General features: G+C 44.7%; 1 protein-coding gene across 2 annotated transcripts in view; it reads right to left on the reverse strand.

Moving 5' to 3' along the window:
• ATP1B4 (ATPase Na+/K+ transporting family member beta 4) overlaps positions 1–16,125 on the reverse strand; it is a 129,056-nt gene that overhangs the window by 18,882 nt on the left and 94,049 nt on the right. For both annotated transcript variants that reach the window (XM_063937230.1, XM_063937229.1), the window contains exon 4: positions 8,747–8,875. In XM_063937230.1, the coding sequence (XP_063793300.1) occupies positions 8,747–8,875 (129 nt within the window). The remainder of the gene's footprint in view (positions 1–8,746; positions 8,876–16,125) is intronic.

Consider the following 16,125-nt stretch of genomic DNA (forward strand, 5'->3'; position numbering starts at 1 on the left):
GGCTTGGAGGTTTTGGAAGTGCGAGCCTGACCCTTTGCATTACTTGGAGGTCGAAAGGAACGAAAGGTGGTACTTTTAGCCTTCAGACATGCAGTTTTAGCAGACGCTAAGTCAGCAACAATCTTGTTCAGATCTTCCCCAAAAAGGATGTCTCCCTTAAAAGGGATAACCTCTAAGGTCTTTTTAAAGTCCAGATCCACAGACCAGGACCGCAACCACAGAATCCGGCAAGCCAGAATAGACGTAGTAGACGCTTTGGCCGCCAGGACACCGGCATCAGAGGCCGCCTTCTGAATATAATGGGAGGCTGTGATAATATATGAAAGACACTGTCTGGCATTATCAGAGAAAGTAGAAGGTAGCTCCGCTTCAACTTCTTGAGCCCAGGCTTCAATAGGATTTGCAGCTCAAGAAGCCGCCATAGTGGGTCTATGTACAGCACCTGCAAGGTGTAAATATACTTCAAGCAACCCTCCACACGTTTATCCATCGGTTCCTTCAGAGAGGTGACGGTAGTAACAGGCAGAGTAGATGACACCACCAGACGTGCGACATGTGAGTCCACCGGCAGCGGTGTTTCCCAATTTTTAGTTAACTCTGCAGCGAGGGGATAATGAGCTAGCATCTTCTTAGACAGAGAGAATTTCTTTCCTGGAGACTCCCAGGATTCCTGATGTATGTCAACTAAATGGTCAGAATGGGGCAAAACTAATTTAGTGACTTTCTGATGTTTGAACTTATCAGGTTTCTTAGATGTATCTGGAGGTGCAGATTCATCATCAATCTGAAGAATCAGTTGGATAGCCTCCAAAAGGTTAGGAACATCCACCTGTGAAATAGATTCCCCAACAGAAGCATCTGCATCAGTATCTGAGGGGTCAGTGTATACGCCATCTTCATCGGATGATGTATCCGAAACATGCGTGGATTGTGCGGAAGTAATGGCCTGCTTAGATGAACCTTTGGTCCTAGGAGGGCGAGGGTTACGTTTTTGTTTAACCAAAGACTGATTTAATTGCTGTAACTGAGTTGACAGAGTATCCGCCCATGGCGGATTAACTGCAGGGACAATATGTGGCTGCAATGGCACAGGGGGCGTAAGTCTCGTTACTAGCGTAGTCAGCAGATTAGAAAAAGCAGCCCAAGGTGGGTCTTGGTGTGCCACCAGTGCTGCAGGCTGACCGAGGGGTACTGGAACCCCAATACCTGGACCCTCAGATGGAATATTTTCCTCAGGTGCATCTGCGGCATCAGCACTGCATGATGCAGGATCCACCACGGATCTGCCGCCCTGTATAGCAGACATTATTTGGAAGCCTTAGGGCGTAACAGTACAAATAGCCAAAGTACCAGACAAAAACCCCCTGTGGAGTGTGACTGCAGATGCAAAACACAAACAGAGGATTTAAGTGATATATGGTGACTGAAATACACAGAGAAAAATACCAAGGCAGTATATCCTATGAAACACTATATACTGTATATATGACCCTGAAGCACTTAGCCCCCACAGGGAACAGAATATAGGGATAGCAATATGTGTGAGATACACGGAATAGGAACCACACAGCAGCTATCGGCACACACAGTCACATGTACAATGCAGAAATTATTACAAACAACAATAAAACTGCACTGGACTAGCAATACTAAGTAAAGCTATATATGTATACAGATATAACAATGCACAGTAAATACTGGATGTATATCACAGGATACTTATACTAAATACCCCTGTAGTTATGCACTTGTTCTTAACTAACACTGTCTAAACGACATGTAGAATACTTAAGTGTCCTGTAAATGCACAGCGCTGATGAGGCAGATGGCTTTACAGAGGAGACATTGCCCAGCAGTCCCAGGATCAGCGCAACTCTGTGTAATGGCGCCCTAACGCTGACAGGGAGTGAGGGAGACAGAGAGATGCAGCTCCAGGGCGGGAACATCTGCTATAGATGGCGCCTGTAGCTGGGGGAGGGGCTACAGGTCAGAGCCTTATCCCCTCTGCTGGACTTCACCACTGGGTACTGCGGGGCCTATAATAAACGGATTTTGGAAAATCCGACCTGTGCCCCTTGCCCTGGTGGATATAGTGGGGTCCCTGCACGGCCACAGTGTCCATGCGAGCGGCGCGGTCTGTCTCCGGAGACAGCGCCGGATCGCGATTTTGGTGGGTCCTGTCTGGGGGACCCTCTTACCTCCTCCTGATAATGCGGCCACGCGATCAAGGAGAGCAGCAGCGGTGATGTGTGCCTTATGGAACCGGAACGCCTCCGCTGTGAGTACCCGGAAACAAGGGCGTGTGGGAGTATACAGCGGCCCTTGAAGTCTTCTTTCTTCTTCAGAAAAGCTGTTTTCAGGGCTGCTTAGAGCAGCCCATCCTGTTAACTGCCTGCACTGCAGGCACCAATTTCCAAACTGAGCTCCAGTGCCTGGAGGCGGGGATATAGAGGAGGTGGTGCAAAGCATCCTGGGAACAGTCAAAGCTTTAGCCTGTTGGTGCCTCGGATCAAGATCCAACTCTACACCCCGATGTTATTCCCTGTGGAATACTAGTGTACCCCGCTGTAGAAAGACTAATTTAATAGCCTATCCCCAAGCCGCGGGTTATTGAGCGGACAATTAGCCACAAATTGAATGTGCCTGTTTTTTGAGTAACAAAAACATGGTATTAAATATATATATATATTTAGGGGCTGAAAATATTTGCCAGTTTCAGATTTCAGAAGTGAGTGAACCTAACGCATCAGTTTGCAGTGTGCAGCTACTACTATCACGCTTCACATCTCCTTTTTACTCTACAAAGCAGTAACTTTAGCAAACAGTCCTGTTTTGGGATCCATTTTGGATCCCGGCAGTCAAAATACCAACGCCAGAATCCCGAGACTGCTCAGAATGCCTGCGCCAGCATCCCAAGTAGGGACACAATCCCAGTACTAGAATCCCGAAAACGCCGGGATCTGTTTGCCAGGCTGCCGGACAGGTAAGCCATGGGGGGTTTGGGGTTAGGTTTAGGCTGCGGGGGGAGGGTTAGGGTTAGGCTGCGGGAAGAAGGGGGGGTAGGTTTAGGCAGAGCCGGTCCTAACCAAGATTTTGGCTGGTGCCCCCTAACACCGCCTCAAGTTCCGCCTCTGACCCTGCACCTCTTTCCCAGAACCATCACCCCTCACCCATAGCAGTCCTCATTTTGGTCCTCCTACCCCCTATATTTTAAATAGGAACAGTGCGCACAGCCACAAAAGGGGTGTGTTCTTGCTGGGAAGGGGCATGACCACACAATAGTACCCCAATTCAAATTACGCATGTAGTGCAACTTTATTCACATTACGATATATCATGCAATAGTGTCCCTTCTTCACGTTACATCACACAATAATACCACTTTACCTTATATACGTTACTCCTCACAGTAGTGCCCCTTATTCACATTACACCACACCATATTGCTCTTTATTCACATTAGACCACACTGTAGTGCCTTTTCTATATGTTATGCCACACAGTAGTGGAACTTTGTTCATATTTTATCATAAGATAGTGTCCCTTATTCAGGTTACATCACACAGTAGTACCACTTTACCTTATAAATGTTACGCTCACAGTAGTGCCCACTATTCACATCACACTGAATTGCCCCTTATTCACATTACACCACACCATATTGCTTTTTTTTCCACATTAGACCACACAGTAGTGCCCTTTCTATACGTTACGCCACACAGTAGAGCACATTATACACATGACACACATAATTGATGTCCTTATAAACATAATGCGCCTTACACATATGCCGCACATTATTAGTGCACTTAAACACATAATGACACACACAGTGCTCCTTACACGTTTGTCGTACATTATTAATGCATTTGTACACATGGCACACATAATGCCCCTTATGCCGAACACTACTGCACAACCAAACCACCCACACACAGCACTCACATGGCCGCTAACACTGTGAGCTCTGCCTGCTTGGATACATATGTGTCCTCACATCTTTCCTCAATTCATCTTATTTGCATTACTATGTGGCTAGGATGCACATGCAGCCTCTGCTGATTAAAATGATATGCGGCATGTCTATATTCTTTGTGCGACTGTGGCTGTATCTGTATACAAAATGCTACATTACAGCTATTTCCAGGAATAAACTGTAACATAGCATTTCGTATACAGATACAACCGCAGTCACACACAGAATATAGGCATGCCGCATATCATTTTAATCAGCAGAAGCTGCTTGTGCCCATGGGCATACCAAATACCTTTAGGCATTTGCCTAGTTTGCCTATGCCTAGAGCTGGCTCTGGGTTTAGGCACCACTGAGGTGGGTTAGGCTGCGGGGGGGGGGGGGGGTAAGGCTCCCCACTGGGAGGGTTAGGGTTAGGCTACGGGGGAAGGGTTAGGGTTTAAGCTGCGGGAAGGGTGGGGTAAGTTTAGGCACCACCGGGGAGGGTTATGCTGGGGGGTGGGTGGGGGGGGGGGGGAATGTTAGGTTTAGGCTGCGGTAATGGAGGGCTAGGGGATAGGGGAATGTAAGTATACCTACCTTGCCCCTGTTGGGATTCTCATCTTCGGGATGCGGGCGGTATAATTACCACCGGCATCCCGAGTGCCGGCATATCGAACCCAACCTTCTGTCAAGCATGTCACTTTACCTACAGTAAGGGCTATTTAGCAAATAATTGAGAATGGCATATCCTGGGACTGACATGCACATTCAGAGCAGATGGGGTAGAGAGCAGAAGAGAGACCCCTCATTCTGGCTTTTGCTAGGCCCATTATACTGTAAGAATAGTATAAGTCTTTATCTTTGCCAATCAAAGATACAAACCTACATAAGTGTCCTTAATGCCGTACAAAAATGTATGTCTTTTGGGGGGGGGGTGTTCATAACCCTTTGTTTTCTGAATGGCAATGTGCTACAGTATGTTGGGTTATAACAGTAGAATGGTAAGCTGGAGTTTACCTGAAATGAAATAAGAGTTCCACCTAAAGCTAAAGTAATAGTTTTAGTTGTAGCGCCATAAATCATACTAAAATCCAGAAAGTTTCTTACATAGGTTTATCTTTATTTCACATCATGTCCAGCTACTAACATTTGTCTGACCTTGAGGGACATGATGGGAAGTAGTTATGTGACCAGCGGTAAAGCATAAACTTACTAAAACTGAGCACAGGATTCGTTTTGCCAGAACTAAAGTCAGTAAAATATAAAGTTACTTCTTAAGGTCACACATAAGCCAAAGTCTGATGATGCGAAGTGTGCTAAATGGGGTCCTAAGGTTCATGAGGTCACTCAGAGAATGCAAGTTGTCCTGTTTACTGTATTTCGATCCAGTGGAATGCAGAATGCCTGTAACAGCCAATTAACATAGGTACAAACATTCCTTCCTGGTCCCTACATAAGAACACATCTTTCTTTGGTGCAAAACAAGGCCTATGATCCAGTCACACTTACACAAAGAAATATAAACACGTTTATCACTATTATTATGGTCTAACACAAGCAATATGTTATGCTCTTTAAAATAGAGCAATGGAAACGGTCTCTCTAACCAGCATCAGCTCCACCTGCAGACAAACCTTTAGCTTGCAGCAGAGACCGAAGTACACAGACACAAGCATGCTAAAATAGTTATACATGTCTCCAAGGTTCCTTTACAAATCAATGATTGTTTAACTTTAGACTGCTAATAAAATGTTTCCACACCTGTGCAACGTCACCGGAGGTTTAGGTAAGTGGCCTATTAACTATAATAAATTTGCGGGATATTTCTCAAAAACACCTGCCTGGGGATATCCACAAATTTACAGTATCCCCTAAATGTATTGAAAGCAGAACCGCAAGATATCTCTCATATTTGCTGGGGTACTCAGTTTTTGTTCACAAAAGTAGGCCCCAAAGGTTTCTATCTCCAGATGGCCTTAGCTGCTGTAGCCCATAGATAACAGATTGCAAGAGTTACAGACAGAGGGATTAGTCAGGGCAGGCTTTTTTCAGCGCTCTTGTTTGTGTGGGTGTTTTATAATACATCTGGGCTATAATCTCTTATTGCTGCAAATAGTGGCGATAAGAAATTATAAATATTGGGTATAGGACCTAATTAATAAATATGCCCCTAAATGTCGTTTCCCTTGTGACATGTGAATGTGCTGCCTTCAGGGCAGTGATATGAGTGTTCATGGGATCCAGTTGTTTAAACATGAGATTAGTCTGTAAGATAAACTTTACAATTTTGTTTTGGACTCCTGCAAGTCCTTGTACGAGGGGTATATTTATTTATTACTCGTGGCAATAAGAGGTTCCGTCGGGATGTACTTTTGATCACACACAGGGAAAGGGGCTCCAATGGGAGCCCATCCCTGGCATGTGTAAAAGTAAAGTGATCGCATTACCTGCCGGCTGCCGCACTACTGCACATGTGCAGTTTACTGAGCGCACATGTGCGAGTGGTGAGTGCTGGGAGGCATCGTAGGGATCCCTCTCCTGGTACGTTTTGCGATATATACCATTTAGGCTACAATAGCTAATATAATAGCTACTGGGACCAAAGAGGCATTCCAGAGCTTGGTAAATCTGGCAGGAAAGCTGCCCCCTTAGGATTCAGATGTCTTCAATATCTGCTGCTGCCCACTGTAGATACCATTACGGGATACTTATTTTTTGAAAATGGGTATTTTCAGGGGATATCCCGCAAATAATAATTGATCAGTAGTCCCCTAAGTCTAATACCACATTACTCCTCACCTGTAGTGATGCAGAGTAAACTTGACTGCTGTGTGAGTCTGGGGCAACTGCATACTGCCAATGCTCAAATCTGTCTTACGGTAGTTCTGGGAGAATGATGCCATGGAGAATTAGGAATGTTAGGTAATTCTGTCCTGTATGTGGGTAAGCTTGCATGTTCGCTCTGAGAGGAACCTGGGAGGTTTGAGCCTACATCTGCTAAACTCAGTTATAGCCAGAGAACTATGGGGGTCATTCCGAGTTGTTCGCTCGCTAGCAGATTTTAGCAGCATTGCACACGCTAGGCCGCCGCCCTCTGGGAGTGTATCTTCGCATAGCAGAATTGCGAATGATAGATAAGCAGAATTGCGAATAGAAAATTCTTAGCAGTTTCTGAGTAGCTCGAGACTTACTCCTACACTGCGATCAGCTCAGCCCATTTCGTTCCTGGTTTGACGTCACAAACACGCCCTGCGTTCGGCCAGCCACTCCCCCGTTTCTCCAGACACTCCTGCGTTTTATCCTGGCACGCCTGCGTTTTTCCGCACACTCCCAGAAAACGGTCAGTTTCCGCTCAGAAACACCCACTTCCTGTCAATCACACTCCGATCACTTCAACGATGAAAATTCTTCGTTCAGACCTGAGTAAATCTGCTAAGTTTTGTGCTAAAATACTTAGCGCATGCGCACTGCGTACCATGCGCATGCGCATTTTTGCCTTAATCGCTCCGTTGCGAAAATCAGCAACGCGCTAACAACTCGGAATGACCCCCTATGTGAAGTTAAATCAGTATCTGGATGTGTGTGAGTATACTGTTGTGATTGCAACTGTGGAGAAACAGCAGGGCTGGATTAAGGGCCACATGTGCCTGGGGGCCAAAAATATTCAAGGGTCTATACTGAGAAGGGGAGGAGATGTGACCAGTGCTGTGTGGGTGTGGTCAATGCTGTGTGGGTGTGGTCATCGCTGTGTGGGTGTGTACACCCCTACACTATCAGTCTGAATGTCATGCTTAATACGTAAAAATAGCAAAATTGCAGAATTTTGTGGGAAAACATACACATACTGTTTTAACACATATATGATTTATAACCGGCTGTGTGTTCAGCTAGGCAGCTGGTCGTCAACATGCTGCCATGATGATAGGCCTATTTTTATGTGGCGGCCTGGTGCTGGAGCCCCATCAATACTGAGATACAGTTAAGTGAGAGCTAAATAGTGACAATTCCATAACACTAGAGTGTCAGCAATTCTACCGTCCATGTAATTAGGTGAACTGTTCAGGAAAAAAAAGTTATACCATCTGCATCAGTTATTTTCATCACATGAAATGGCACCAACTCATTTCAACACTTGTTACTGTACACTGCTACACTTACTGTATCTGAAATATATGTACTTTCTTGTAATTATACTGTACATGCGGGTTTGGTATGTATTACCAGCGGACAGGATGCCGGCAGTCCATATCCCGTCAGCGGCATCCCGCTCCGCCCCGCCAGAATGCTGGCAGCGGGGCAAGCGGTAAGAGTCCCCTTGCGGGCTTGCTGCACTCACCATGCTGCGGGCTCGGTGGCTCGTTGTGCTCGCCACAGGTTCTATTCCCACCCTATGGGTGTCGTAGACAACCACGAGGGGAAATAGCCCTGGTGCATCGGAATTCCGGCTGGCGGCATTATTGACTATCAAAATCTGAGGTAAAAATTATTAAGCTGGAGCTAACTGGCTGACCCAAGGGTACTACCAAGGGCACTATGAGGGAATAGGGTAGGCACAGATTCCCTGAGCCCAAGCCTCCCTTGGGGGCACGGCGGTGGTGATTATGGTGCGTTCACCTGATTTGTGCCATATTATAGGCTCGAAGAAATAACAGAGATGACAAGTAGCTTCCTACTGGTCTGTGTGGGCACACTCCTCCTAGACTTACAGCATCGAATATTAATCATATATGATTATTACAATATAAACTGCAAGCATAAAGTATCTTTGTAAGTATAAAATAAGTAACTTACCAGGTGGATAAACTCTGTCTCTGTAAGTTGGCACGTAGGGACTTATTGTGAGAAGCAATCCATATATGCATAAACTGAACATTCCAGTTAAAAATGCATAAAATAGAAGGTAAAATAATAAAATCATGGCTGAAATGACAAGAAACCAGAAATAAATTAATATAAATGTCTGATCTTGGTTTCAGTTATCGATTGTAAAACAAAATCTAAAATAATGAAGGGGTGTAATTAGGGTTGGCGTCACCCAGGGCACCACTGCGGAGTCCTTCAGCTCATGCAAAAAGGGGTGTGGCCTCATGCCCACAATGCCACGCTCCCGGTGTGCATTTTGGAGGTGTTGACTGTGTGTTGGGCCTCTGTCCTCGCCATGCAGCCCCCAACCTCTTTATTATTTAATGTTGTAATACTTCCCCTCACGCTCTCTTAGATTTATTATTGATCTTCTCCTCGCATGATCTCTGATAACCACTTCTCTCTTGAATACAAGACATCTACCAAGTCTTGGACTTTGTGATATCACCACAGATTGTGTTCTTCAGTGGAGCTTTACTAGGAGGCTGATGACTACTCAAGGGTAAGGAAATACCTAATCACAAGATAAAAGATGCACGTTTTTTGCAACAAATAGTATAAATGTATAGTTAGTACTTTATTTTTATTTGCTAAAAAAGGAACACTGCCTGATGAATGTAGGGCCTAATTCAGTAAGGATTGCAGATTCAGATTTTTAGCAGAATCTGCAATCCTTGCAATCGCATGATGGGGGCCACCCATCACAGGGCAAGGCTGCCCAGCATGCTACCCAACGCCCACCCATTGCGATTGTGCTGCACCTAAAATGCAGATGGCACGCCCCCATTTCTCTGCCGCGCTGCCCTGAAAATGCTCTGTCACCGCTCCTGCCCGCCCCGTGAGCGCCTCTGCAGTCAATCAGGCAGAGGCGTTCGCAGTTAATGCAGGCCGACTGCATTAACTGCGGGTGCATGCGCAGGATGGACCTGTGCATGCGTAGGTGGGTCCTATCGCTTAAAATGCGGTCGCATCGCAATCGTAATTAGGTAATCACACATGAGAAAGGTCTCAAAAGAAATACAGGACTAATAATCAAGAACCAGTAGGAACAAAAAAAGGTTTAGGCAGATATGAACTGAGCATCACTCCTGGCTCGTTTCCCATGCACCAGAATTTCATCAATGATCACTTTTAGCCCTTCTATAAGTTATTGTACCTTTTTGATTGGAATATTGGCCCTCATTCCGAGTTGTTCGCTCGCTAGCTGCTTTTAGCAGCATTGCACACGCTAAGCTGCCGCCCTCTGGGAGTGTATCTTAGCTTAGCAGAATTGCGAACGAAAGATTAGCAGAATTGCGAATAGAAATTTCTTAGCAGTTTCTGAGTAGCTCCAGACTTACTCCTACATTGCGATCAGTTCAGTCAGTTTCGTTCCTGGTTTGACGTCACAAACACACCCAGCGTTCGCCCAGACACTCCCCCGTTTCTCCAGACACTCCCGCGTTTTCCCCAGAAACGCCAGCGTTTTTTCGCACACTCCCAGAAAACGGCCAGTTTCCGCCCAGAAACACCCACTTCCTGTCAATCACAGTACGATCACCAGAACGATGAAAAATCCTCGTCATGCCGTGAGTAAAATACCTAACTTTTGTGTAAAATAACTAAGCGCATGCGCTCTGCGAACCTTGCGCATGCGCAGTAAGTGACTAATCGCAATATAGCGAGAATCGTCGACGAGCGAACAACTCGGAATGACCCCTATTATCTGTGTATGTATGATTAAAATGATATGCATTTAAGTCTGTAGCTTCCATATGTTGTTTTTTTTTTAACAGGTTAATTTACTGCTGTCTTCATTCAGCATTACTTCTGTCCAACTCAGGGGGAAATTCAGACCTGTAGAAAATTTGGTTACCCAAGGGTACTCGGGCGCTTTAGGTAGGAGATATTTCACCGAGCTGCAGTCTCAGGAAAGGGGAAGTCACTCCCGTATACAATGCACAGAAAAGAGGTAGTGAGGCTGCGCTGAATTTGATGAATATAACAATAATAATGTAATAAGTAAAACACAATTTTATTCCTAAAATAGGTACAATAGGTATATATTAAAAACTAAATGCATATCAGAAACAAATGGTATAGTTTATATGTTTCAAAAAACATTTCTAAAGGGTTACCCAATTCGCCAGGTAGAAAGTGTGGAATTGTGGAGTTTTTTGCAGTGACCGTTCCAAGATGTTTTCCCCTGTAGTGTTACAGTCCAGCATAGACAACAGTCTCAGAAATAAGCAATATCCAATGGGTGGACTAATTACCGTTAGAGGGTAGTGTGCTCCAGATTCTTTGGTGGAGAGCTCCTCATGCGTTACGGTTGGTACAGTCCTTTATGCAATTATTGCTGTATGCAGTCTGAGAATTTGGTAAGGCCGTCTGGACAAAGTTCGGGGAATGGTTTGGTCCTCCTTCAGAACAATTCCTGGCGGGGGTCCCTGGTACACCTGACGCGTTTCGCTGCAGTCAACTAGCAGCTTTATCAAAGGTATTCAGACCTGATTATAGATGTGCTAAATTTAGCACATCTACGATCAGCTTCCCTGACATGCGGGGGGACGCCCAGCACAGGGCTAGTCCGCCCCACATGTCTGGATCTGCCCCGTCGCACAAGTACAAAAGTATCGCACTGTGTCGATGCTTTTGTACTTGAAGAGTAGCTCCCCACCAGCGCAGCTCCTGCGCACTGGTAGGGAGCTACCCGACGCTGTGAGGGTCGCAGCGGCTGCGTGTAATGTCACACAGCCGCGGCAGCCCGCTCCCCCAATGGTCTGGGCATGCTTGCGTTGCCCAGACCGTGCCCCTTAAACGTCGGCCAAACGCTGCTGGCCCGCCCCCTCCCGCCCAGTGACTGCCTCAGTCAGACAGCCTCTGTCTGATTGACTGCCTCAATCAGACAGAGGCGATCGCAGGGCTGAGACAGCCGTCAGCTGTCTGGCATGCACAGTTCAGACCTGATTGCTGCTGTGCGAAAACGCACAGCAGCGATCAGGTCTGAATTAGCCCCACAGTCTGTTAGGCTGGGTACACATCTAAAGATACAGTATATCGAAAGATGCTAGGCTGAACAGGGTTGTCTTAGAAGGGTTGTTTTAAAAGGGTTAAGAAAATATTACAATATAGACTTACCCAGGACTTAAACAGGACAAAAACAGACAGAAACATCCAACAAACGTTGCAACAAAACAACCACCTTTCCTTTCATCCTCAAACAAAATAATTTGTGCATTTACACCTATGTATATATCCTTCAAGCAATAATCCTCATGACCTCTAAGAACAGAATGCAACCAATTTTGTATAAAACCAGTTATATTGTGATTTGCATGTGACTGTACATACCTGTGTTTGTCATTTTGCTTTGTCATGCTCAATTAACATACAGCGGAACAACACCAGTAAACAGGCACCTGAACTTTAACTTTAACAAGTAAAACCTTACACTCTAAGCCTAGATAACTTTGCTTTAATTTCAAATGAACCATGTACCACATATTGATTTTCTGCATTGCACTTCATGGAGTATTCATCATTCAATCTCCCAGCAACTCACCCCTCTGTACATGTTGCCCCTCTCAATTATTCACTCCCCTCTTATTAACACTCATGAGCTTTTTACTTCCCTATATTCATTGACAATAATATCTACAACCTCTCACCATAAAAAACTTTCACAAACCTCTGACACCCACATTTATCTCTCTCTTCTGCTTCTGATAGCTGGTGACATTTCACCAAATCCAGGACCCAACCACTTGCATCGCTCACATTCAGCTGATTCACAGCAACATAGAAATCATAGAAATTTGGTTACCCGAGGGTGCTCAGGCGCTTTAGGTATAAGGTGTTTCACCGAGCTGCTGCCTTAGATTAAGGGGAGTCACCCCTACAAAGTAGGTAAACAAGAAAAAGGTGGAAGGCTGCGCTAAATGAATATGATATGACAGCAGTAATACTTGATCTATTGATTGTACAATTTATTAATAAAAGATAATATCACTAATTCTTGTGATAAATATATCATAAAATGCATGCAACATAAATGAAATTTAATAAAAACATACAATAAGAGTATGAGAAAGGGTTACCCAATTAGCCAGCAATGAAGGAAATTTGTGAATGGAAGAGTCCGTTCCAAATTATTCCCCCAGATCAATCTGAGTCCAGTATATGTGGGCGTTTAGGAGGTAAGCAGTGTCCCATATAATAGCAAATTACCGCTAGAGGAATTGGTGCTCCTGGATTTTAGATGGTGAGCTCCTCATGCAATGCGGAATGTGGAGATGTCAGTCCAGTCTGCTATTTGAGTCCTCCAATTACATATGATGATCCGGTTTTTGGATGGGATGGTTCGGTCTTCCAATTGATAGTGTCTGGCTTTGGGTCCCTTGTGCACCTGACGCGTTTCGCTGCGTTCAACTAGCAGCTTTGAAAAAGCTGCTAGTTGAACGCAGCGAAACGCGTCAGGTGCACAAGGGACCCAAAGCCAGACACTATCAATTGGAAGACCGAACCATCCCATCCAAAAACCGGATCATCATATGTAATTGGAGGACTCAAATAGCAGACTGGACTGACATCTCCACATTCCGCATTGCATGAGGAGCTCACCATCTAAAATCCAGGAGCACCAATTCCTCTAGCGGTAATTTGCTATTATATGGGACACTGCTTACCTCCTAAACGCCCACATATACTGGACTCAGATTGATCTGGGGGAATAATTTGGAACGGACTCTTCCATTCACAAATTTCCTTCATTGCTGGCTAATTGGGTAACCCTTTCTCATACTCTTATTGTATGTTTTTATTAAATTTCATTTATGTTGCATGCATTTTATGATATATTTATCACAAGAATTAGTGATATTATCTTTTATTAATAAATTGTACAATCAATAGATCAAGTATTACTGCTGTCATATCATATTCATTTAGCGCAGCCTTCCACCTTTTTCTTGTTTACCAACATAGAAATCAAGCTAATCTCATAAACATCACGTCTTCCATCACCCTCCAGATCACTAAAATGTGCCTTATGGAATGCACGCTCTGTTTGTAACAAATTAACATCCATCCAAGACGTCTTCATATCTAACAACTTTCAATCTGCTGGCTATAACAGAAACATGGCTCACACAATCAGACACGGCCTCCCCTGCAGCACTGTCACATGGTGGTCTTCAATTCGACACACCTTCTGGCCTGGTAACCATAAAGGAGGTGGGGTTGGATTATTACTTTCCCAATCTTTCGCATACACTCTTCTACCACAGGTTCCATCACTCACATTTACATCATTTGAAGTACGTTCCATCAGGGTTTACTCTCCTTTCTTTCTGTGTATTGCAGCTATCTATCGCCCACCTGGGCATCCCAAACTATTTCTGGAAGATCTTTCAGTCTGGCTCCCTCACTTCCTATCCTCTGACATCTCCACCATCATCATGGGTGATTTCAATATTGCTATTGTAAACGCTGGTTTACGTACAGGACTAAAAGCAACACTTTAAAAAGACATTTTATACACTTTAAATGGAGCCGCTGCGGCCGCTATACTTAATCCTCAACCTACGTACTTATTACACCATTAGGGTACAGAGCCCCGTACCGTGTACGTACTTTGCGTACAAACGCTGCGCTGGCTGTACTAAGTACACTCAGTGCGTACACACCCAAAGATACACCGTGAACCCTTAACAGCTATACATGTGATAGTAATACACTTATAACCTTAGCAGGGAAAGGAAAACACGACACCAGTTTGTATTTAAAATGCCGGGTTCCGACACCACAAAATATTATTACTGAAAGGGGGTTACAATAACAAAGCAATACAATACAATAGAATAATGGCTACAGTCAATGGTACATACGTGTTTGGTTTTCGCCGCGCTTCCCAGTCTGGTCCTCCATCATCTAGATAGATAACCTTTAGAGACTGTGTCTGACCAGGCCTGCAGCTGGCTCTTTTATACAATCTTCCAAAACTTAACACAATGGATACTGTAATCTCTTTGTCCATTGGACACAGGGATGGTCATTTACAGTACAGGAGAGGTCATAGGTTGGTTTGAATAGGTGGGCGATGTCTGTTCCAGATGCACTTGTGGGTGGTCTCCTCTGGGTTCCCGCCGCATACCAAATGTACAGTAAATACAGTTTATATCTATATTCTGCTCCTGGACATAACTATTCGCGGGAACGTGCGATCTTCTGCAAACCAACACCGGAATATTACCCTTAAAATACCCTACAGCTGGATACCAAACACCACCTTATAACCTTGTTCTGTCCCCTCCTATCCTGTAAAGGTGAATCCCTTTGTTCTGATACCATTTAAACTGTTGTAACTTGCTGGTGTGGTGCAGGGAGACTATGTGTACATTGTGCACTATTTGGATTAAATATGTATTGTGTTTTGATAGCTTTTCTATGCATTCACAAACTCTACCGTAAATACCCATACCACGCGCTAGTGCGCAGGACCGCGGGAGCGACCATACACAAATTGCGAATATGCGCACGCACGGCAGAACAAGTACGCACACGGAGGCCATCTGTGTGTAGTTTGTACGTGATGTGGGTACTGCAATATTTTTCAACTTCGACACTATTGATTGTCCAAAATCTGCTGCTCATGCCTCCAAACTACTCTCTCTAACCTCCTCTCTCGGCCTCTCCAAATGGACTGACTCCTTTACTCATCAGGAGGGCCACTGCCTTGATCTAGTATTCACCAGACTATGCTCTGTTTCTGAACTCACTAACACTCCTTTCCCCCTCTCAGATCACAATCTTATCACCTGCATGCTCTCCTCCATTAATTCAAACTCTGTGTTGCTGAAGTCCTCCAATCCTCCTCAAACCCACAGAAATATTAACACAATTAATCTTCAAGAACTTTCCACCTCACTCCAACAACTGCTTTCACCTATTTCTGCATTCATCTCTCCTGAGATGGCTGTATCACACCTGAACCAGACTCTAGAAATAGCCCTTGATGAAGTGGCTCCAGCTACCTATCACACTCCACGTAGGCCTAGATGTCAACCATGGCATTCTAAATTAACAGGACATCTACAAAAACTCACACGTAAACTTGAATGTCAGTGGCGTAAATCTCGTATTTCAAGCGACTTCCTCACATATAAGACTGTCTACCACTCTTATAGAAATGCCCTGGACACTGCCAAACAAACATATTTCCAAACTCTCATCTCTGCTTAAGCCTCTAACCCCAAATGACTCTTTAATACATTCAAATCACTTCTGAATCCTCCCTCACCTACCCCACCAACCGCTATCAAGGCACA

This window comes from Pseudophryne corroboree, chromosome 8 (assembly GCF_028390025.1).
Source record: "Pseudophryne corroboree isolate aPseCor3 chromosome 8, aPseCor3.hap2, whole genome shotgun sequence".
Classification (NCBI taxonomy): domain Eukaryota; kingdom Metazoa; phylum Chordata; class Amphibia; order Anura; family Myobatrachidae; genus Pseudophryne; species Pseudophryne corroboree.